The 25667-nt window shown below is 44.1% G+C and overlaps 1 protein-coding gene across 2 annotated transcripts in view; it reads right to left on the reverse strand.

Annotated features, from left to right (window-relative positions):
- The window catches only part of CRTC3 (CREB regulated transcription coactivator 3), a 309654-nt gene that overhangs the window by 125740 nt on the left and 158247 nt on the right, over positions 1-25667 (reverse strand). For both annotated transcript variants that reach the window (XM_082253380.1, XM_082253379.1), the window contains exon 4: positions 8813-8879. In XM_082253380.1, the coding sequence (XP_082109506.1) occupies positions 8813-8879 (67 nt within the window). The remainder of the gene's footprint in view (positions 1-8812; positions 8880-25667) is intronic.

A 25667-nucleotide genomic window follows, 5' to 3' on the forward strand; every position in this document is an offset into this window, starting at 1 on the left:
CCAAGTACTGGTCACTGTTTTCAATTTGTCGAGCGTTCTTTAACCACTTGCCGACCGCCGCACGACTATCTACGTCGGCGGTCAGCCCCTCACAGGCAAAGTGACGTAGGGCTACGTCACTAGCTTGTGAGGGTCTAGGGAGCGAGCGCGCGCCCCCGGAGGCGCGCTCCCGCTCCCGAGTGGTCACGGACCCCCCCGCGCGTGTGACCGGCGGACCCGATGTCCGCCGGCCACTCTGCGATCGGCGGGGGAGAGGGAGAAAGTCAGGCAGCTTGTGTAAACAAGCTGCCTGTCATTCTCCTCGCTGTATGAGAGCTGATCATCTGGATCTACTATGTAGATCCGTTGATCACTCTGCATACAGCTGAAGCCCCAGCCAATCACAGTTAGAATCACGCCCCTAGGGACACACACAGCCCCTCCCTCTCAAATAAAGTTAACCCCTTCACTACCAGTGTATTTTTACAGTAACAGTGCATATATATAGCACTGATTACTGTAGAAATGTCACTGGTAACCCCAAAAGTGTCAAAAATGTCAGTCAAGGGTCCGATCTGTCTGCCGCAATGTCGCAGTACCGCAAAAAAAAAAAAAATCGCAGATCGCCGCCATTACGCGTTAAAAAAAAAACAACAAAAATGACAAAAATCTTTCCCTTAGTTAGTAAACGCAATAACTTTTGCGCAAACCAATCAAAATACGCTTTTTGCGATTTTTTTTACCAAACATAGGTAGCATAAAACAAATTGGCCGAAAATTTTAAAAAATTTTAAAAAATTTTGATTTTTACATTTTTTTTGGGGGGAATTTCATATAAAAAAAAGGGAAAAATATTGCTATTTTTGCAAAATGGACGCTCTTTTTTTGTTTATAGCGCGTGATCAAAAAATCGCACAGGTGATCAAATACCGCCAAAAGAAAGCTCTGTTTGTGGGAAAAAAAGGACGCCAAATTCGTTTAGGTACAGCGTCGCACGACCGCGCAATTCTCCGTTAAAGTCACGCAGTGCCGAATCGCAAAATACCCCCTGGTCAGGAAGGGGGTAAAATCTTCCGGGGCTTAAGTGGTTAAAAGCCAGTGCATTTATCTTGTCAAACGGTATTATCCAAGTAGTTGAAAGTATCTTTTAAGCAAGTTTTGGTGTCAAATATTCACTAATTCTTGAGTATGGATGAACAAAGTCATAATGTTCATCTTCATATGGTTCATCTTCAATTCCACCTGATAAAAGGTGAACAAATGATCGGTCTTCTCCAGCATATGGCACGGAGTATGGGACATTAAATATCTGCAAAGTCCAGGTCTATCAAGACTGTATGATAAATTCACTGATACCTCTGGATGCACCATCAGTACTCCCCTGCATACCATTTGACAGAAAGGCTGAAAAGAACTGTGGACATCACACACTTCTCTTTAACGTGTGGATCCCTATAAACCTACATTGCAAGTAATGTTGTTGTAAGACATTTTAATAAGTTGCACTAAATGCAATGGTGATCAAGTAAACTCTTACCTAGCGTCAAGGACTAACTTAGTGAATGCTGTCAAAAGTTTCCTTATAGTCGACAAAGTTATTACAAAATTTGCCCTAGCAAGGCCATGCATAGTTGTAAGATATTTAGAGCAAAATAATGGTAATGTCATCAAATATTGAAGGATAGTGAAAGACGGTAAAGAACTTTGGCAGCAAGTATAGGATCTGCATCTAGTAATGCTATCAAAACCCAGGCACCAATACTGTCCTTTACAGATTTCGAAGCAGCTATAATTTCATTTTATTCTGGCGGTGCTCTATTGACATAAAGATCTGGCTTCGATTCCTGAATTTTGGCTTCTGCCTCAGGTGAAGGTCTGCTTCAGATTTACTTTATAACTGTTCCATCCAGCCAACTTCTTGGACCTCCTCAAATATTAGAAGGCATCTCTGAATGCAGAGTAGTAAGTTTTCTCTTTAGCAAAACACATTTATTGTGAAAAGAATAGTGTACACAGGGCCTGGAATCCTGTCCAAGTCAGCAGTAAGCCCTGCCTCTTCCTAGCATTAAAGCAAAACTAAACCTTCTTATCCGCTACATCCAAAGAAGCTGCCATCTTAGCGTCTGAGCTGCAGTTGCCATGGTGCTGCACATTGATCATTTAGGACACCAGACATTTTATAGTTGGCAGTTTAAGAGCACAAGGAACTGTGACCATTATCATTCATGGCATGTCTTGAATAAAACTTTTTGGGTATTGTTAAATCGAGGGGTTAGTTCCGTATTAGGTCCTCCTAACCCTATCCTTTAACCATCAAATGCATGAGCTTCTACTTTCTACTGAAATTCTAGCATCTTAGAGTAAAATAGGAGGCAGGGCTGTGAAGACATCACAGGACAAAAATGTTTTGAATACTACCAGAATATCTCTTTTGGTTACCACTGCAGTGAATTTACCTCAGCCAGTTTTTAGGCTACATATCATTCAAACTAAAGTAAATCTGTCAGTATTTTCTTTTTGTGCTTTTAACGTTAAGTCTATGTTTAGATCACATATATCGAAACACAAGGCCCATGGGCTGATCCGGCCCGCCAAGCCTTGTCCAGTGGCGCTTGCACCAAGTTTTGCAGCCGAAACGTGGCAGAACTCCATTCCACCATCTCTGGCCCTCACCCTCAGCTCCCACTATATGCTGTCACTTGTAAAAACAGAAGCCCTCTGTGTTTACAAGGGACAGCTTTGCTTTCAGGGGCTCCCGGAACTAAGATCCCTGCACGTACTCACGGAAGGGCATGGTGGGGACAGATCACCAGAATGAGATAGAGAATGGCCTCCCTACAAGGCGAGGCAGGGTCACCTACACAGGGAGGTACTAGAGCCAAGGCAAGTAGAAGAGAGAGATGTGAGGAAGCATTGGAGGGGCGTGGAGATGCACTCTGCGTAATCCTGCACTCTGTGTTGAATGCACTCCTGAGCCCTGCACTCTGTACAGTTGTATTCAAAATTATTCAACCCCCCCAATGCTGTAAAGGGTTTTAGGGAATTTAGTGTAGATTTGTAATTGTATTCAGAATGAAATCCTACAAGGACTTCTTAAAGAACCATATGAAACTAAAATGACATCAATTGGTTTTGTAATACAGTAGTAAATGTTTCTTTTGTGAATTCTTCATTGACACAATTATTCAACCCCTTAAAGACTACCACTCTGAAGAACAGAGGTTCATTGAAGTGTTTTCAATCAGGTATTGAAAACACCTGTGGATGTCAGGGAGCAGCAATAAAGCCTAATAAGCACCAATTAGGCAGCTTTAAAATGACTGATACTCAGCTCCTTCTAGACATTTACTGGTGTGGTTACAAACATGGTGAAGTCAAGAGAATGGTCCAGGAAGACAAGAGAAGAGGTGATTACTCTTCACAGGAAGGGCAATGGCTATAAGAAGATTGCAAAGATGTTAAACATACCAAGAGACACCATAGGAAGCATCATTCGCAAATTCAAGGCAAAGGGCACTGTTGAAACGCTACCTGGTCGTGGCAGAAAGAAGATGCTGAATTCGACTGCTGTGCTCTACCTGAAGCGTAGAGTGGAGAAAAGTCCCAGTGTGACTGCTGAGGAACTGAGAAAAGATTTGTCAGATGTGGGTACTGAAGTTTCTGCTCAGACAATACGGCGCACACTGCGTAATGAAGGCCTCCATGCCAGAACTCCCAGGCGCACCCCCTTGCTGTCTCCAAAGAATAGGAAGAGTCGATACAGTATGCCAAAAGTCATGTGGACAAACCACAGAAGTTTTGGGATAGTGTTCTGTGGACTGATGAAACAAAATTAGAACTGTTTGGGCCCATGGATCAACGCTATGTTTGGAGGAGGAAGAACAAGGCCTATGAAGAAAAGAACACCTTGCCTACTATGAAGCATGGCGGGGGGTCAATCATGCTTTGGGGCTGTTTTGCTTCTGCAGGTACAGGGAAGCTTCAGCGTGTGCAAGGTACCATGAATTCTCTTCAGTACCAGGAGATATTGGATGACAATGTGATGCAGTCCGTCACAAACCTGAGGCTTGGGAGACGTTGGACCTTTCAACAGGACAATGATCCCAAGCATACCTCCAAGTCCACTAGAGCATGGTTGCAGATTAAAGGCTGGAACATTTTGGAGTGGCCATCACAGTCACCAGGCTTAAATCCGATTGAGAACCTCTGGTGGGACTTAAAGAAAGCAGTTGCAGTGCACAAGCCTAAGAATGTGACTGAACTGGAGGCTTTTGCCCATGACGAATGGGCAAAGATACCCGTAGATCGCTACAAGACACTTGCGTCAAGCTATGCTTCACGTTTAAAAGCTGTTATAACTGTAAAAGGATGTTGTACTAAGTACTAAGATTGAATGTCACTTGGGGGTTGAATAAAACGGATAATGATGTGAGCACAGAAAAGACATTTGTGGTTATTTCGTTATAAATGTTATGTTATATTTGTCTGACCTACACGTGCCTCTTTGATTTAATTATAAGCAGGATGACTGAATGATCAAAATCAATGTCAAACTGGCCAAAACAATCAAGTTCAGTGGGGGTTGAATAATTTTGAATAGAACTGTATGTAGCACACCCCAGATACAACCAAACCTTTTAAGGCAACCATAATGTTGATGGGGTACGCAATAAAATGGAGTTGGATATGCCTGGTTTAGACATAGAGTGGATGCAGTACATCCAGGGCCCATGTTGCAGGGTGGCAATGGGGTGGTTTGACTTTGTTACTATGGGTTTAACTTTCACGACTTAAGAAGAAAGTCTACCAACAATGATGCTTTCATTAGAGGGAGGACAGAACAAATCCACTCTAAAGTGGTGAAACCAGACTACTAAGACACATCCAGATAAAAAAAATAAACACAGCCACAAACATGAACATTCAGTTCCGCCTGGTTTACTTTATCATCAGAGTGGTCTGCAATCCTGCACAGAAGACAAGAAATTCTAAGCAACTCCTTCAAACTGGCATCAATCCCCTCAATATGACACAACAGTAATTAAAAATGGAGAAGCACTTAAAGCCCAGTTGACGTTATGAACTATATGGCTTAGTTAGCATAATATCACATAAGTTATATATGGTGCAATCTACATGCTTTTGTTGACACCAAAAGGGGCAAATAATGACTTAACTGGCAGCACGAAATGTACTCAAGCAGTAATAGGATTCTGCAGCTGGTAAAGTTAAATTGGACAACTGAACCAATGCCAGTTTATGACAAGCTGTTTCTTAAACTGATGTCCTGAAATCTAAGCTTTGACAAATTTCACACAGCATGCAAGGAGGACAGGTTTCCTATTTCAGGTGCTGACGTAATATCAGACTAGATGTCTGCCTTTCAGTTAATCGCTAGGTTTTATACTCCAATCTTAATAAAAGTGATAAAAGCTAAGAGAATACACTGGCCATTAATCCTTTATTTACCTATAAAATAACCAGCTACAACTTTGCAGAGCTTTTTAAATACACGTTTTGGAAGTACAAATTGGATAGGAAATTTTGATCACATTATTAAATTATTGGAGCAAACAGTGTTTATATATAGCAAACAATGTTTATATATATTTGTGTGATTATACAAGAAAACTGCACACAGCATTCGGGATAATTGGTTTCATTAACAGTACATCAGTGGTCTTTGAGATCTATTGTGCCGCCCCTATGTCTTGGTGGAACTGTGCATGCATGTTCTTGTTGCAGAGATTGGTTTAAATTACAGCTTTAGTCAAGGTGAACAGATTGGTAGTCAGCTGCTAAACAGTGTTAGTAGATACTTTGTTAGATTTTAAATCAGCGTTTATTAAGCAGTGCTCTTTTGACAGACACGCTTGTGTTTAAGCAGAGACAGGCTAATGAAAACCTAGTTTTATGTGATGAATGACTAAAAGAACTCTGAAGAAAGTTGAAGTCTGGGTATGATTTTTTTTATTGCATAGCTAAATTGGTCCAGTTTGGGTCAATGTAAATATATGCATATTTTATACCTGATGGGACTGCTGGGGAAGCTGAAAATCAGTGTAGTAATCACCACTACAACAGTAATAGCAGCAATCTTCAGTGTCCTGTAAGGAGCAGCTTTCTTTCTGCATAGTGACCACAGGGGGATGCATGCTTGGCACTGCCACCTTTTGAAGAAAGCCTTGTATTTTTTCAATGCATACAAAGCATTCTCTGGTTGGATGAGGTGGAGCAGCAGGCAGTGACGTCATGAACTCCACCTCATTCTCTGGTTTTTATTTATTATAAAAAAAAAAAAAAAAAAAATAGAAGAAAATATGTGATCATTTTGAGTTGGATATATGCACTTGGTTGTCCTTAAAATTCCCTTAGATGTTATATGCCAGCCGGGCGCGGCGGCGGTTCTCCTCTCTCCGGCGGGCGGGAAGGTGATTACGTGATGCCGGGGCGGTGCACTGCCCCCACGCGTCACGTCACCAGGTCCCGGGATGTCCTCCTGTGATTGGTCCAGGCTGGAGTCTGGACCAATCACACCCAGGACATCAGAAAAGTGGGGAGTGTCGGGGCGCATTGCTCTGCGCCCCGATGACCCCCAGAAGGCCACCAATCGGCACCTCTGCCCCCCGCACGTGGGGTCAAAAACCCCACCCGACCCATACCCACCACTAGGTCCGGCGCCCCTAGTGGACTAAAAATTGAATTATTTTTTCTTTTTTTTTCCTTTTTTTGGGGGGGGGGGCGGCGCCCCTGCGCCCCCTATGGACAGGCCGCCACTGATGCCAGCTCCTTTGCCCCCCTCTCTGTGGTTACTATGTGGACAGGAAGTCAACTGGCACAGGACCTGGAAGATCACAGCTATCACTCTGGTCACAGTGGCTAAATGGTTAGCTCTTTTGCCTAGCAGCACTGGGGTAACTGTGCCGAATCCAAACCATGGCACTACCTGCATAGAGTTTGCATGTTTTCCCTGTGCCTGCGTGGGTTTCCTCCCACACTCTAAAGACAGGCTGGTAGGTTAATTGGCTCCTGTCTAACTCAGCCTTAGTAGGTGTATGCATGAATGAAGTTAGGGACCTTCAATTGTAAGCTCCTTGAGTATAGGATTGTCAAAATTAGGATTGTCAAAAATATTGGGAGGCCTGCCTTTACACGCACATGAACTTTAATGGCATCCCAGTCTTAGTCTGTAGGGTTCAATATTGAGTTGGCCCACCCTTTGCAGCTATAACAGCTTCAACTCTTCTAAAAAGGCTGTCCACAAGGTTTAGGAGTGTGTCTATGGGAATGTTTGACCATTCTTCCACAAGCGTATTTGTGAGGTCAGGCACTGATGTTGGACTAGAAGGCCTGGCTCGCAGTCTCAGCTCTAAATTATTCCAAATGTTGCCCCTTCGTTCCAGTGAAGGGAACCCTTAAGGCATCAGCATACCAAGATATTTTGGACAATTTCACACTCCCAACTTTGTGGGAAGAGTTTGGGGATGGCCCTTTCATGTTCCAACAGGACTGTGCACCAGTGCACAAACAAGGTTCATAAAGACATGGATGAGCGAGTTTGGGGTGGAGGAACTTGACTGTCCTGACCTCAACCCGACAGAACACATTTGGAATGAATTAGTGTGGAGACTAGCCTTTCACGTCCACATCAGTGCCTGACCTCACAAATGCGCTTCTGGAAGAATGGTCAAACATTCCCATAGACTCTCCTGAACCATGTAGACAGCCTTCCCAGAAGAGTTGAAGCGGTTATAGCTGCAAAGGGTGGCCCAACTCACTATTGAACCCTTCGGACTAAGACTGGGATGCCATTAAAGTTCATGTGCGTGTAAAGGCAGGCGTCCCAATACTTTTAGTATTATAGTGTATGTGAATTGCTGCGTAAATCATTGGCACTATATAAATACTACTAATTATAATAATAATAGAGTCAACTATTAAAGGGAACTGAAGCTTACCCAGCAGTCTCTTGGGTATGAGATATGCATACCCGTGTTGGCCGAAACTGGACAAACTTAACAATGCAAGATTATGTTATTTTTATTATTATATAGGGTTTATTTAGCACCAGCCGCTTGCGCAACGCTTTACAATATGAGGGCAGACAGTATAGTTACAATTCAATTCAATACAATACAGGAGGAATCAGAGGGCCCTGCTCGTTAGAGCTTACAATCTAGGAGGAATGGTCAAGTGATAAAGGTAGTAACTGTGGGGTAATGAGCTGATGGAGAAAAGTACAATTGTTAGGTGGGGGTAGGACAGGCTTCTCTGAAGAGAAAGGTTTTTAGGGATTGCCTAAAAGTGAACAGAGTAGGAGATAGTGGGACACAATGGGTTAGGGAGTTCCATAGGATGAAAGAAGCTTGGAAGAAGTTCTGGAGGTGAGCATGTATGGAAGCAACAATCAAACTAGAGAGCAGGAGATCTTAGGAGGAACAAAGATCAATTTGGTTGGTATTTTGAGAGTAGGTTAGTGATGTAGCAGGCGCCAAGTTGTGGAAGGCCTTGTATGTTATTGTTAGTATTTAGAATTTTTGTTGGGTGAGTGGCAGACACTGAACATTTGGTAAGGTGGATGAGTCTGACTGTTTGCAGCATTCATGATGGACCAAATAGGGGATAGCCTTTGTAAAGATAAGCCAATGAGGAGGGAGTTGCAGTAGTGGAGGCAAGAGATAACCAGGGAGGACTGAAATAGGAGCTTTGCAGTGACAATACAATTATCATACCTAGACTTCAGCTTTAAATCAAGTCTAGAGAGTAATCAAAAGTTAGCTTTATAGAATAGGAAAACAATATGTTGGCATCATTGGACTGGACTTATGCTTACCTTCTCCAGCTATTATCTGGCGGTGGGGAGAGATAAACAGATCCGTAGGGAGAGCTGTCACAGTGATCTACAGTTAAGGAAAACGTTAACAGAGCATAAAGCGACAACAAAGCATAGTAAAAGAACAGAGATTTTATGGTTTGGGTGGCATCCTGAACCAGGCCTCAGACATTATCCAGGCTTCTATGAATAAACAACAAAGAGTCTGAGGGCATTGGAGCCTGGAACAGGAATCCTCAGCATTTCTCAGTAGGAGCTAATCTTCAATTACTCTGTAACTAAATCAGGGCAAGGCACCAAAGCAGAACAAAAGCTAGAATTATAGTGATTTGATAAGTATAAATGGAGAGTCCAGAATGATTTCCAGCAATTAAGCCATACAATAGACATGTCGCTTAAAATTTAACTCGTGAACGCTCATAAATCCGTGAACACTTCCAGTCTACTCTGCAATAGCTGCAGCACTGCCAGCCTTATCAAATGTAACAGATATTTACAAACTACACTTCCCATCTCTGGACATCTGGCGCCATGTGACCTACTTAATAAGACTATAACCTTGTAACATTAGAGCCAGGGAAGTGGGAAAGACCTTGTGCAGCATGTTTATCAATGCCAGCGTGAAGAGGAACCTGTCTTTTTTTTTTGCAATAAGTGCTCATGGTGGCCTGTCTGCAGGACACTAAAAACTATTTGTCTACGTCTCCATAAGGAAAAATGGGATTTTTGACTTACCGTAAAATTTCTCTAACGTTCATTGACAGACACAATTTCTGAAATTCTTAACCATTGGGTTATACTGTCCCCCTACAGGAATAGGACACTAGGCAGAAAAAAAGTCTAGCTATGCCTATGGGCAGTCCCAGGGGGTATACTCCCTCTCTCTGCTATAGTTACTCAGTTTTGTTACAAGCAGTGTCAGAAGAATTACAACTCACACACAAATTGGTGGGTGCTGTGTCTGTCCATGAACATTAGAGAAATGGATTTTATGGCAAGTCAAAAAACTGAATTTTTGTAAAATCTTACCTGTAAAATTCCTTTCTCTGAGTCCTCTGACAGTCGCCGCCTCCTCTAAGTCATCACTATTGGGTATTGACTTCCGCTCCGCAGGAGTAGCTCCTGCGGAGCGGAAGTCAATACCCAATAGTGATGACTTAGAGGAGGCGGCGACTGTCTGAGGACGTAAAAGAAATCTGATTTTCTCTTTCGTTTATTGATGGACACAGCTCCTGATATTCTTAACCATTGGGACGTCCCAAAGCAGTGTTACACATGAGGGGTGGGGACAACGAAAAATGTATTCCGTAGGCTAAACTATAGCCAACCAGGTAAACAGGAGCTCAAAAACAACTGGAGCGCACCTGAAAAAAACAACACACCCTCAGAGGACCAGGTCCTCTAAACAACAGCCTGCAAAAACTTGCGGCCAAAGGAAGCATCCGCAGATGCCAATGCATCCACTTTATAGAACTCTGTGAAAGTGTGCACCGACGACAGGTGGCCGCCTTGAAAACCTGCATAACTGATGCCTGATGATAGAAGGCCCAGGAGGCAATGAGTGCCCCAGTAGAGTGCTCCTTGACAGAGAAAGGAGGAACGTGTCCCTTGATGGAATAGGCCTTAATCTCTGTCTGTCTGATCCATCTGGAAATGGTCTTGGAAGTGGACAACCCTTTCCGAGGCCCATCCGTGAGCACAAATAGTGAGTCTGATTTCCTAAAAGACTCTGCAGCTGCCAGGTACACCCTAGTCGCCTGGACCACTAGTCGGCCTGGGAAACAGGGAAGGCAACACAATGTTTTCATTCAAATGAAAATCAGAGACAACCTTTGGAAAGAACGACCTTATCTCTGAACAACCAAGTAAGGTAAACGAAAGGATAACGCCGCCAATTCAAACACCCTGCACGCAGAGGTGATAGCTACTAAAATGCCACTTTCTGGGACAGTGTAGGCAAGGGAATCTGAAGATTCATAAAAGGAGGCTTCTGGAGGACTGAGAGCACCAAATTGAGTTCCCAAAGCAGAAACGGAGACTGCACTGGAGGAGCCAAGTGCCAAACTTCCTGAAGAAAAGCACACAACAAGGAGCATGTGGCCAAGGACCGTTGGTTGAAAGAAGACCGTCAAGGCTGACACCTGGCCTTTGATAGAACTCAAGGCCAGTTTCTGCTCTCAGGGAAAAAAAAATCTATCTAAAAAGAAAAAAATTGCGAGAGAGAGCGCGCGCGAGAGAGAGAGAGAGCGCGCGAGAGAGAGAGAGCGTGCGAGAGAGAGAGAGAGCGCGAGAGCGCGCAAGAGAGAGAGAGCGCGCAAGAGAGAGAGAGAGCGAGAGAGAGCGAGAGCGAGAGCGAGATAGAGATAGAGAGATAGAGAGAGACCTCTTTTCTGCCTAGTGTCCTACTCCTGTAGAGGGCAGGGGTTAAGACGATCAGGAGCTGTGTCCGTCAATGAGCAAAAGAGAAATATCTGAATATAAAAGCAGAACTTTACTCTCTCAATCAGCATTGACTATTTTTAATCCTTATGCTGCTAGCATTAGTAAAAAGATAGGAAAGTATATCATAATTACTTGTTTTTAGGGTGGATTTGATTTAAATCCAGTCGATTTAAATCACTAGTAAAAAGGCTTGACTTAAATCAACTTGATTAAAAACATATTTTTTAAAGCGCAACTGTCATCTCTGTCCAGTAGCGACTTCTCTGACCCTCTGTTGTCACCGACAGTCCTATTCACTTTAATGGGACGGCTGGTGATGTGGCAATGACACAACAAGGTGAGGGACGTGGCGGCAGCAGGTGAGTGGATGGCCGCTAACAGGCACTGCAATGATGGATCTGAAATGACAGATGCTCTTTAAATGTAGGGACTTATTCTTGCTGGTAGTTAGAATCTTTAATATTTGCAAACAAAATGAAGCTTTCCTATTTAGACTAATAAGTGGTCAGGGTAGTAAAACAGTGATATCAGAACCGATTTAATCATACAGTTTTTAGTGTACATAGATTTGCAAAACAATGGGATAAAGGAACGTTCTTGAACTTTGTTTTATTTCATGGTTACTGTGCAATTGTGTGAAAGCATCAATGCAGTGCATGTTATCCTATCTTGCAGAGCTTGGATTAATTGAATGAGTTTACCAAAAGTGTAACTATTGCAGAATATAGAGCCTCTATATTAGAGTAAACTAAATTATTAATGTATCCTAAATAGAAAACTATCTTTAGACACATTATTCTAAAAATTTTATTAAAATAAATTTGATAAAAATAAAAAAAATCTGATTTAAATCAAACAAATTCAATTTAAAATTAAAAAAAAATATATATATATATATATATATATATATATATATATATATATATATATATATATATATATATACATACACATTTTTCTTAGATTTTTATCCACCCTGCTTGTTTTAAACTTTTTTTTTTTTTTTTATTTCTTCAGTTACTTCCTGGTTACATAGGAAAATTATGTCATACATCCCAGGAGTTTTCAGGAGGGGATAAGAGGTTTCTCAGCTAAGCACACAATTCCGCCTGCATGCCTGAGCAATAGGCAGATGGATTCCAAGAAATAAAAGCTACATGGATCATCTGCCCTTAATCAAGATGGCTGTGGCTAGAAATGCCAGGGGTGTTTTTCAAAGTGATTTCTTAGCAAAATAAATCAATAAATCATGGAGATATATGGCTGAGTTATCTTTGAATAATAACAATTAAATAGTGTTTTTTTGTTTGTGCTGCAAGGATGTGGTTCTGCTTTAATACCATAGACCATATTACAGTATTAGTATTATTGTCATTAGACCAATATTCTAGGGTCAGAATTTTTAGAAGAGAGAGGGGGAGAGAGAGAGAGAGAGAGAGAGAGAGAGAGAGAGAGAGAGAATGCCAAATTAATGTACAGTCTACTAAGGCTGCCACAGGTAGCAAAAGGTTTTCCTGATAATGGCCACTGAACAGATATCGGCTTGCTCATTGTGAACTGCTGTATGTGCAAAGTCAGCCATAGACTGTTTGAATCTCAGCCGATTCAGCAGGGATCAGCCATGTATGAGCAGGTTGATTGTACCCAAGTCGATCCATCGACTTGGGTACAGCCAGCATGTCGGATTTTCAGCATGCAAATATGGTCAGCGGCTCCCCGCACCGGAACAACACAATAGCTCCGCAGGAGGAATCAAGAGATTTTCTATCCTACAACCCGTGGTTGCAGGAAAGAAAATCAGCTCATCTATGGCCTGCCCACATTTAGTAAAAGGCTCAGTAAAGTTAGGCAGTCAGTCTAAAAAAACATTTTTAGCTAGTCGGAAATATTCAAGTGCAGTGTTTAACCACTGGTCGGGCAAGTGGTCGTCACATGACATGCTCGGTTTGCGGTGGTTATACCAGGATGATACCTACAGCTACAGGCATCATCCCGGTATCAGCACTTTCAACCGGCTATTCTCTGTGAGGCAGAAGTGCGGCCACTCTATCACTTCTGCGGGCGGTGGTAGGTGGTGTCCCCCCCCGCCCCGCCCCCTTTCTCAGGCTCTCCCGTCCAATCATGGAGCCAGAGAGCTCTGCAGCCAGCTGTGACGGCTGCACAGCACAGAGAGCGGAACTGACATTGTTCCTTCCTCTCTGTGAGCTTGGAAGCGACAAGGATTTTGTCACTTCCGGTTCCGCCTCTCTGTTTACCTGGCCATTAGCAACCAGGGTAGCAGCTGATCAGACCGGTGTGTGTATGATCGACTGCATTGGAGGCCAGAGGAGAGATTTGTGGTCTAATAGACCCCAGATCCCTCCATAAAGAGGACTTGTCATGGCCCAGGTTGTCACAAAGAATATGGTTTATCCCTTATGATAGCAATAAAGCGAATGAAAAAAAAAAAAAAGGAGGCAGTATAAAAAAAAAATTGTTTCATGTACTTATACGCAAATGCATACACAAGTCCCACACACGCGAGGGAATGTCAGAGCGAGAGCAATAATTCTAGTGCCAGACCCCCTCGCTAACTGTAAACTGGTAACCTGTAAAAATTTTTAAAGCGCTGCCTATAGAGAATGTTAAAGCTCCACCCAAAAGTGAAACTTCAGCTCATTTGCTTCCTCCCCCCCTCTGGTGCCACATTTGGCTCCCTTCAGGGGGGAGGGGGGGTACCCGTTTTTGACAGGTACCCTTCCCAACTTCCGGGAGATGGCACCGTCCCTCCGAAGTCTGGCCGGCCTCCTCCTTCCCCCGCTGCTGAGCCAGTCCAAATGCGCAGCACGTCTGCACATGCGCTGTAGGGACCCGCCCGTGAAACCGCAAGGCTTCACTGTCGGGTTCCTTACAGGCAATGCCGGTGTAACGTGAGAATTACCTACCCCGTGAGAAAAACCTACCCTCATCACTTCCGGCCAGGAACAGCTGAGCAGCGCAGCAGTGCGCATGCTCACAGCCCCGGATACCTAAAGGAACAACTGAGGAGCGGACTAGTGCGCATGCGCACTAGTATGAAAATATCACGGTGTACCGTGAAAAAAACCTACCCACGCGGCGGTTACATAAAACAGCTGTGCGGCAATACGAGTCATCTCCGCTCCTGTCCCGGTCACTTCCCTGATCTTGGCAAGTAAATATAAAAGCGGCTCTCGGCTCAGTGATTTATGTTTTCATACAGCCGCCGCCGCTTTAATATTTACTTGCCGAGAGCAGGGAAGTGACCGGGACAGGAGCGGAGATGACTCGTATTGCAGCACAGTTGTTTTAATGTACCCGCTGCATTACATACAGTGCCATACACCGGAAGTGACGAGGGGTAGTTTTTTCTCACTGGTAGGTAATTCTCACGGAACACCGGCGGCAGCACCCGACAGCCGATGGAAACATTGGCTGCGGTGCCGACATCGCTTGACTCCAGGACAGGTAAATGTCCCAAAATTAAAAGTCAGCAGCTACAGTATGTGTAGCTGCTAACTTTTAATTTTTGGAGGGGGAGGCTGGAACACCGCTTTAAGGAACGTAGTTTGGCGCCATTCCATGAACATATGTATTTTAAAGCGTGACCGGTTAGGTATCCATTTACTCTGAGCAAAACCATCTTTTACAGGTTACCAAAACCATCTTTTACAGGTTACCAAAAATTGGGTATTTTATTGTGTTTGCGTGCAATAAAATTCATTAAATTGTATTTTTCCCATTAAAAAAAAAAAAAAAAAATTTAAAAAACCGCTGCCCAAATACCGCGTGACATAAAAAAATTTTGAAAAACCTTTAAATTTTATTTTATATGGGTTTAGGGGGTTCTAAGTAATTTTCTAGCAAAAAATAGATTGTAGAAATTAACACGTAGGAGAAAATTGGACTAGTTGCCAAGTGGTTAAAGGCCTTTAGAGCAGACCATACTATAGTATACATTAGGCTGGCCATACACAAAAATCTTTTTTGGTTCATCCTGTGGGTTGAACAAAAAAAAAAAAAAAAAAAAAAAATGAACAAAATCTACCCATGAGGATATTGTATTTTTACAGCCAACCCGGCCAGCTGTTGAACTACCCATACAATGGCTGCATTTGACTGGATGCAGCCGTCGTTCAGCCCACAATTTTCCATCCGCTCCTTTGACTTTTTATTCAAAGTATGTCGGGCAGGAGGGTGGGGAAAGGGCCACACACTGATCAAATTTTGGCCTGTTCATTTATATTGTGTGTGGCCAGCTTAAGTAAACCAGAAGTTGGAGTTATTTTTTGTAAAAACAGGTGTCTCCCTGTATTGATTTCTGCATACAGTGTACAGAAGCAGGATTCTGCATAAAACATTTCATGGCTACACACCTGCCATCACCCCACCCATGCAAAAAGACAACAGCACAAAAAGCATTCACAAACCATTTTAAATACTTTCAGTTCACGTCAGTGAAAGATTTGGTATGTGCTTGCGCAGTGGAAGGAAGGATACGTACCAAAGTACTGTAACAGCACAGACAACGATAAAAGCCGTGTAGACATTGGGGTTGATTTACTAAAGGCAAATCCACTGTGCACTACAATTGCACTGCAAGTGCACTTGGAAGTGCAGTCGTTGTAGAATTGAGGGGAAGATCTGAAATGGGGGGGGGGGGGGAGATCTGAAATGGGGGTGGGGAAGATCTGAAATGGGGGTGGGGAAGATCTGAAATGGGGGGGGGGGGAAAGATCTGAAATGGGGGGGGGGGGGAAAGATCTGAAATGGGGGGGGGGAAAGATCTGAAATGGGGGGGGAAAGATCTGAAATGGGGGGGGAAAGATCTGAAATGGGGGGGGAAAGATCTGAAATGGGGGGGGGAAGATCTGAAATGGGGGGGGGAAGATCTGAAATGGGGGGGGGGGGAAGATCTGAAATGGGGGGGGGGGAAAGATCTGAAATGGGGGGGGGGAAAGATCTGAAATGGGGGGGGGGAAAGATCTGAAATGGGGGGGGGGGAAAGATCTGAAATGGGGGGGGAGAAAGATCTGAAATGGGGGGGGGGGAAAGATCTGAAATGGGGGGGGGGGAAAGATCTGAAATGGGGGTGGGAGAGATCTGAAATGGGGGTGGGAGAGATCTGAAATGGGGGGGGGGGAGATCTGAAATGGGGGGGGGAGATCTGAAATGGGGGGGATCTGAAATGGGGGGGATCTGAAATGGGGGGGATCTGAAATGGGGGGGGGGGAGATCTGAAATGGGGGGGGGAGATCTGAAATGGGGGGGGAGATCTGAAATGGGGGGGGGAGATCTGAAATGGGGGGGGAGATCTGAAATGGGGGGGGAGATCTGAAATGGGGGGGGAAGATCTGAAATGGGGGGGGAGATCTGAAATGGGGGGGGGAGATCTGAAATGGGGGGGGGAGATCTGAAATGGGGGGGGAAGATCTGAAATGGGGGGGGAAGATCTGAAATGGGGGGGAAGATCTGAAATGGGGGGGAAGATCTGAAATGGGGGGGGAAGATCTGAAATGGGGGGGGAAGATCTGAAATGGGGGGGAAGATCTGAAATGGGGGGAGGATCTGAAATGGGGGGGGGAGATCTGAAATGGGGGGGGAAGATCTGAAATGGGGGGGAAGATCTGAAATGGGGGGGGGATCTGAAATGGGGGGGGGATCTGAAATGGGGGGGGGATCTGAAATGGGGGGGATCTGAAATGGGGGGGGGAGATCTGAAATGGGGGGGGAGATCTGAAATGGGGGGGGGAGATCTGCAATGGGGGGGGGAGATCTGAAATGGGGGGGGGAGATCTGCTGATTTCTATCATACTAACATGTACAAGGAGAACATTTTTTTTTTTTTTTTCTTGCATGTCCCTCCCAGATCTACAGCGACTGCACTTCCAAGTGCACTTGTAGTGCACAGTGAATTTGCCTTTAGTAAATCAACCCCAATGAGTGAGACATTACCTCCAGGCTGAGATGTTATTCACACCACCAGTGCCAATATCTTAAGGGAATAGTCGATATTACTAATCAAAAGCAAATCCTTGATAACAAGCTTAGAACAAATATAACAACGTCAAGTGTACCTAAACACAAGAACAAAAATTTGCAGCCATCACATCTATGGTCTGTTAGGTTGCATTATATACAATTTTGATTTTTACACCAATCCCAAAAAAGATGGGACATATTAAATGTTTAAACTGAGAAAATGGGCAATTTTAAGAAAAAAAAATAAGGTAATTTTCAAAATGTTGGCAGGAACACGACTTTAAAAAAGTTGGGCCAGGGCAACAAAAAGCTAGCAAAGTACATGGTACTAAGAAGGAAGTGCTGGAAGAACATTCCCAGGTTTAGGTTAATTGGCAACTTCAGTAACATGATTGGGTATAAAAAGAGCATCTTAGAGAGTCGGAATGTCTCAGAAGATGTGCAGCTGCATCTAAATATTTTCGAGTTTCAGAATAATGTTCCTCAAAATAAAATTGCAAGGACTTTAGGGTGGAACTGCGTTGCATCTGATTAAGGGCAGAAGGCTCATTCCTTTATTCCTGGAATCCATCTGCCCCTGGCTCAGGCACACATGCAGCTGGGCATGCTTAGCTTAGAAAACCTCTCCACCCCCCCCCCCCCTTCTGAAGACTTCTGGGATGTATGACAATTTGTCTAGGCCTGGAAATCAGAAAGTAACAACCACTTTACCCCTGCTTTACATTTTTTGGGGGGGGAATTTCATATAAAAAAATGTGAAAAATATTGTTTTTTCAAAATTTACGCTCTTTTTTTGTTTATAGCGCAAAAAGTAAAAATCGCACAGGTGATCAAATACCACCAAAAGAAAGCTCTATTTGTGGGAAAAAAGGACGTAAATTTTGTTTGGGTACAGCGTCGCACGACCGTGCAATTGTCAGTTAAAGTCGCACAGTGCCGAATCGCAAAAAGTGGCCTGGACGTAAGACAGCAAAATCCTCCGGTGGTAAAGTGGTTAAGAAATGTAAAAAAAAAAAAAAATTAACAAAAGTAAATATGATATACTTTCTTAGTATATTATTATATTACTATATTTACTAATGCTAGGAGCATAAGGATTAAAAATAGTCAATGTTGATTGAGAGAGTAAAGTTGTGCTTTAAATATAATATCTACAGTACATAATATTAGGTTTCAGAGGATCTGGAGAAATCTGCACAAGGGACAATGAAGATCAATGCATTCTGTTTCGATGTAGATTTTACATAAACGTTCCAACTTTTTTAGAACTGGGATTGTAGTTTCAAGATATACTTTAAAAAGATCCTGCAGGTCCCTATGGGTCCTTTCACACGGGCGGTCCGATTAGGTCTAGGGATGCACCGATCCGATAGATCGGATATCGGCACCGATACTGCCACAATAGCTGGATCGGGGGATCGGTAAAATGAACCGATCCATGGACCGATCTGGTTTTGCCGAGTCCCGGTTCAGCCATCCCTTACTTGGTGTTGTAGTAGTAGTATGGGATGGGAGCCGCTACTTCCCATATAGTCCCGGCTCACAGGCAGAGTGATATCAGATGCACTCCGCCTGTGAATGGAGGAGCCGTACACATGAAGCAGCGGCTTTGCTCTGTACTGCAGCTGCATGCTTTATGTGTGTAGTCCTGGATCGGTATCGGCACAAAAAAAGTTGGACCCTCCATTCACCCCTATGGAGGTGGTGCATATATCAGGGGTGCCATGTCGCTGCTATCCGATCTGATCCGGTCTGCCAAATCCACACAGATGGTGACCCTATTTTCCATCTGTCTGGAGGATAGGAGCGGTGGTCCATTTCCACCTGATTTCCCCATAGGGGGGAGCAGGGCTCTGCACAGTGAGTGGAGGCGGACTCGTCACCTGCCTGCTCAGCGGAGCAAAGTGGAATACAAGTGGAACGCCCATGTGAAAGAACCCTAAAGGTTTAAATCCAAAAGGTCTCTGCAAGAGAAGACATTGAGGGAAATTTACTAAGACTAGAGCACACAGAACTTGTGCATGGTAACCAACCCCCTTCATTCAAACATATATTTACGTACACACATATATATATATATATATATACTCAATAGCCACAAAAACAATGTAAATCCACCTTGTGTGCACAAATGCCTTTACAAACCCAGATATTACTTTGAAAATATAGCAGTGACATCATCACTGTGCTATACATGTCTCTGTGCAGAGAGCAGAGCTGTGGGAGGGGTCCAGCAGCTCCACCCACAATAGGCTTCCCACGGAAAACAAAAGGACTGGGAGGAGACAAGACCAGTCAGCCTGCACAAGGAGAGAAAGCAGCAATGAGCGGTCTTTCTTGCAGGAACTCTCCCACTGGATTACTGCACAGATCTGGAAGAAATACTAAAAGCACATTAAGAGCCGGTTCACACTGAGGCGATCCGACTTGCCGGGGCGACCTGTGAAGTCATATCATTGAAGTCCATGCAGGTCGCTCCAGGTCGCCCCAAAGTAGTACAGGATCCATTTTCTAAGTCAGAGCGACTTGTGTTGCTCCTATTAGAACGGGTCCTGTGCTAATCTATGGCAGGCGACCCACGGAGACTTGGCAGGCGACCAAGTCGCCTGACAAGTCGCCCCAGTGTAAACCGGCTCTCAGATACAAGGAAGAACACACACGTGTCTTGTATTTAGACAATATTTACTCATTCCAGAGTTCAGCTTCAATCATAAATTTTTTTTTTTTTACAACTTACATATTTTTACAAGCTTGCGCTTATGTATTATATTATTGATATATCTCTATTACTGCAGCACTTCAAAGAGTGAAACCTTCCCTCCAATAACATTTCATATATCAATCACCCAACAGTAAAAAGTGAATATTACACCACTGCACCCATCAGTATATTCCACAACAATTATAATAGGACACCAATGAATTTAGTGTTCGTTAATCAATAACTACGACTGCTATAAAGTTGCGTTAAAAGTATTTACTATAATATTGGTTCACAGTATATCTGATTGGAATTATAAAAAGTGAAGGGAACTTTTTATTTTACATTTTTTTTACGGCTTTAAATGTAAAGACTTGTAAACTAGCTAACCAAGGGAGCGGCCATTGGCTCAATGCAATTTCTCTCTCAACAACTGGGACAATATCACCCACATAGGGAATACATGGTTTGCAATAGGGATGCACCGAAATTAAAATTCTGGGCCGAAAACCGAAAATGCAGGATGCCCTTGGCTGAAAACCGAAACCAAAAATGACTTTTTCCCCCAAATAATTTTAAAATAGATAGAAGAGGGGCATACACCAAAAACAGGCAGCGACGTACACCTGTCGCTGCCACCCTGTCACAGTATATGTATTGTGATGGGTTGGCAAGAGGTTAATTTAATTACCAATGGCATTTGTATTATGCAGCATGAGGGGGTTAATGTATTGCCACTGCTGGTCACTGATGCATTAGTGACCGACCAGTGGCAGCTAATTAATCCCTTTGTGCTGCATTAGTGCAACCAGTATCAGTGTTAATTAACACTGGTTGCACTAATGCAGCACAAAGGGGTTAATTAACTGCCACTGGTCGGTCACTAATGCATCAGTGACCAGCAGTGGCAATACATTAACCCCCTCATGCTGCATAATACTAATACCATTGGTAAGCTCGCCTCAGCTCCCCCCCCCCCGCCTCAGCGTCCCCCTCGGCAGTAAACCCAACCCCCCAGCCTCAGCGTCCCTCCTCATCCCAAGGATGCAATCTCCTTACTGTCACTCTGCTCCTCCGGTGTCCTTCATTCAAAAGACACGCCTCTGGCCGGCGGCCCGCCTCCCTGTGTTGTCACCACTACTACAATCTGTGTATGAATGAACTAACACACCGGGCAGGGTAGCGGGCGAGCGGCCGCTAATAGCTATAACTATGTGAGCGCTTCACTTCCGTATCAGAGGAGATACCCGCATGACAGGGAAGTGAAGCGCTCACAGTTATAGCTATTAGCGGCCGCTCGTCCGCCCTCCTGCCCGGTGTGTTAGTTCATTCATACACATCGTAGTAGGGACATCATTGAGAGGCGGGCGGCCGGCCAGAGGCGGGACTTTTCAAACATGCGCTGCGCCCTCCTCCTTCCTCACGGCGGCCATTAATTTCGGCATTTTTAACCCATTTTCGGCCGAAAATTTCGGTGGCCGAGATTTCGGTGCATCCCTAGTTTGCAAAGAGTCGGCTGGCTCCGACCTCCATAGCACATAAAGGATAAGTGCACCTCAAAACCTACACCCCCTATCTAATGACCGCATCACCACTATTTACAACCAGCACATCAAGTTGTTCCAGTCCTGGCCACACTTGCACATTTCAGCCCCATAGGAATCAAATGGTGCCATGTTCAGAGTGTCAACGGTCCCATAGATATGTATGGAGCTGTAATGCATAGGTAAGATTTCACTTAAAAATATATAAATCCAAGAGTAAAAAGTATTAAACCGCAGCACACCAGTCCTTAGATGTGGCGACTGTACAAGTCTTTTTTCAGGCATTTTGCCTTTATTTGCTCTTTGTGATCCTGCCAGTAATACACTTCCTTTTCTTAGGTGATTGAGACTACCGAACATCCCCCACTTTCCTCATCTCTATAACATGGGGGGGGGGGGGGGGGGGGACTAATGACATTTTTTGTAAATTCAGCTGTCATCTTACTACAGGAAATTTGGGGTTTACTGGTTGTCCGGCAGGATCCACAGATATGTTTTGCTCTAATGAAATGATAATAGTATATTTAACAGACCAAAAGGAAGCAAGGAAGGATTTCTGTTAGTGCTGGTTCACACTGATGCGATCACAGACAACGCAAGTAATTCGGAGCACACTGCTCCTAAAATTACATGCAGTCTCTGTGCGATGCAAATTCAGCCAGTTTGTATGGCTGAATTCGCACGACAATCGCAGTGAACTCACACAGGACCCTTTTTTTGGTCCGCAGCAGAATCAGATCGCATGGTGGTTCACACGAGTGCGATCCAATTTCTGTGAGAACTGTCAGATCGCACTGTGATATTTGATCTAATCTGGGGGTGTCGTTAACCTTGAATTGACACCCCCAGTGTATAGCATATGGCAGTGTGAACTGCCTGTGCTGCGGATGCGATGCGGGAACACGCAGTATATTCGCATCGCAATAGTGTGAACCGGGACTTAAGAAGTTAACATACACTTTATGTAAATATGGTCCAGATAGAAGATTTTGTTTCCAAAATGTATCATAAAAACAAGACTTTTGACCCAATACTGACTGAAAAAGTGAAATGTGAGCTATAAATGGCCTATTAATGACACCAAAGGGTGTAACATAGTGCACAGAACACATGTGCACTGGTGTGTGTTGCGCATGTGCGCTGCATTCTTACAACATATCGCAGTACTTTTTTTAAAGTTATTAACCACTTAAGCCCCGGAGGATTTGGCTGCTAAACGACCAGAGGGCATTTTGCGATTCGGCACTGCGTGACTTTAACGGACAATTGCGCGGTCGTGCGACGCTGTACCGAAACGAATTTGGCGTCCTTTTTTTCCCACAAACAGAGCTTTCTTTTGGTGGTATTTGATCACCTGTGCGATTTTTTGATCACGCGCTATAAACAAAAAAAGAGATAAAATTTTGCAAAAATAGCAATATTTTTCCCTTTTTTTTATATGAAATTCCCCCAAAAAAAAATGTAAAAATCAAAATTTTTTAATATTTTCGGCCAATTTGTTTTATGCTACCTATGTTTGGTAAAAAAAAATCGCAAAAAGCGTATTTTGATTGGTTTGCGCAAAAGTTATTGCGTTTACTAACAAAGGGAAAGATTTTTGTCATTTTTGTTGTTTTTTTTTTTAACGCGTAATGGCGGCGATCTGCGATTTTTTTTGCGGTACTGCGACATTGCGGCGGACAGATCGGACCCTTGACTGACATTTTTGACACTTTTGGGGTTACCAGTGACATTTCTACAGTAATCAGTGCTATACATATGCACTGTTACTGTAAAAATGCACTGGTAGTGAAGGGGTTAACTTTATTTGAGAGGGAGGGGCTGTGTGTGTCCCTAGGGGCGTGATTCTAACTGTGATTGGCTGTGGCTTCAACTGTATGCAGAGTGATCAATGGATCTACATAGTAGATCCATGTGATCAGCTCTCATACAGAGAGGAGAATGACAGGCAGCTTGTTTACACAAGCTGCCTGACTATCTCCCTCTCCCCCGCCGATCGCAGAGTGGCCGGCGGCGATCGGGTCCGCCGGTCACGCGCGCGGGGGGGTCCGTGACCACGCGGGAGCGGGAGCGCGCCTCCGGCGGCGCGCGCTCGCTCCCTAAACCCTCACAGGCGAGCGACGTAGACCTACGTCACTTTGCCTGTGAGGGGCTGACAGTCGGCAAGTGGTTAAAAAAAAAAAAAAACAATTATTTTAACTCTATGCACAACAGTGCACTGTGACACACTAACATGCACTGTAACGCTTCTTTGTGTGTGAGGTTGCATGAAAAATGTGGGCATCCTGCGTTTTAGGCAATGCACGCCAACACACTTGTATGGTGTGAACAGGTAACAGAGGGACATTTTATTTCCAGTATCATTGCGTTAAAGCCCTTAAATGCTTAGTTCACGCTTCAGAAAAAAATGAAAAGGGGAACACGCCACACCCATCCCACCACCTCCGATCCCCGTTGTACTTACCTTCGTGGGCTATGAGCGGTCAGTGCCCACACAGTCGATGTGGCGGTCCGGGTCCTGAAATACTCACTCTTCTTCCCATTATTTCTTTTAGGGCTTACAGGACAGATCAGAACGAATCTGATTGGTCGGCGCCAACACATGACCATTTTGACCAATAGGAATCGCTCTGCTCTGTCCTAGAAGTGCTACAGATAGAAGGGGAAGAAAAGAAGGGTTTTTAAATTGGCTGCAAGGACATTATCAGATTATCACCCACAGAGGTAAGGTAAAAAGGTGAACCAACTAAGAGCAAAACTGTTAGGGATACAAGTGGTAGCCTGATGGCAGAGGAAGGCCCCACGTGTGCCAGAGGGCGGAGCTTAGACGGGAACCCCCAAGGTAAGTGACACAGGCTAACCTGAGGTGCGGAATCTAAGTATCCACCGGTTTTCGCCAGAGCCTCTAGTGGTGAGGATGGATTTTGCTGCGTGTGGATACCAGGTCGCAGTCCTCAGGGTCGCCCCACCAAGGGAGAAGCCGGTCAAGATCCGAAGGCAGATAAGCAGACAAGGGAGATCCGAGAGAATGGTCAAACAAGCCGGGGGTCAGGACGGGCAGCAGGTCAACAAGGTCAGGAACAAGCCAAAGGTCAAAACGGATATCAAACAGGTAACAGGAAGCAGGCTTCAGGAACACAGGAAGAGCTGCAGACAAGTCAGCAAAGACACAGTGCTTCTGCGCTGTTTAAATAAGGCAGCCTGTTTGCCAATTACTGCAATTAGTCTGCTCTAGGTTAACCCTTTAGATTGCAGATTCATGACAGCACATCAGTGTGCTCAGGAAGCATTCCCAACAAAAACTATACTTGCCCCCACTCCAGTGATGCGTTGGCCAGGAGCTCCCTTGTTGCCCTAAGATGTTTAGCCGGACTTATTCCAAAATTCAGCTGACCAGTCCAAGATGACATCACTCCCGTGCATGCACAGGAGTTCATTCATCTCAGCAGATGCCGAAGGCAGCTCAGTGTGCATTAGGAACAGGCAGGTAAAAATACTTGACATGAAATATGAGAAAAGCATATCCTTCTATACTGTGTACTTGTCTCAATCCAGAGCACTAAGTGGCATTTCTGTTCGCTGCCTCCTTCCTCCGCTATCAGCATGAAATCACTTCTGATGAGTTTTTCTGACACCAAGAGAAAAATGGTGACAGGAGGGAACAGTCTGAGCTCTGTTCCTGTGTGCCTCTTCCCTCCTCCAATAAGCTCTCAGAGCTCTCCTCATTTATGTAACTTCAGCACTTAGCCCTGAGAGATCCTGTGTAAATTCTGCACTTTGAACGGATGTAGGAGAAGTACAGCAGTAGATAACAAGGTACAACTTATTTAGGTGGATTTATTTAAGCTCTGTGTATCACCTGAGGTCAGTCACTTCATTGGGTATATGGAAGGGTTTACAAACACTTTAAGAACAAGCATAGTAGGACTCTTCTGTATTGAAAAGCCTGCATGTTAGCAACTTTTCATTTTCTGAGTAAAGTAAAGCAAGGTATATGGATAGTTCTCACCACAACCCATTGCAATCCCTCAATTTGTGTTGTATGGAATAAAAGCACATTTACAGTGGGTATAGAAAAGAATCACCCCCTTTAACCACTTAAGGACCAAGCCCATTTCTGACACGTTTACAAGTTAAAAGCATTATTTTTTGCTAGAAAATTACTTAGAACCCCCAAACATATATATTT

This window comes from Pelophylax lessonae (genome assembly GCF_965119305.1).
Source record: "Pelophylax lessonae genome assembly, chromosome: 4".
In the NCBI taxonomy this organism is placed as follows: Eukaryota; Metazoa; Chordata; class Amphibia; order Anura; family Ranidae; genus Pelophylax; species Pelophylax lessonae.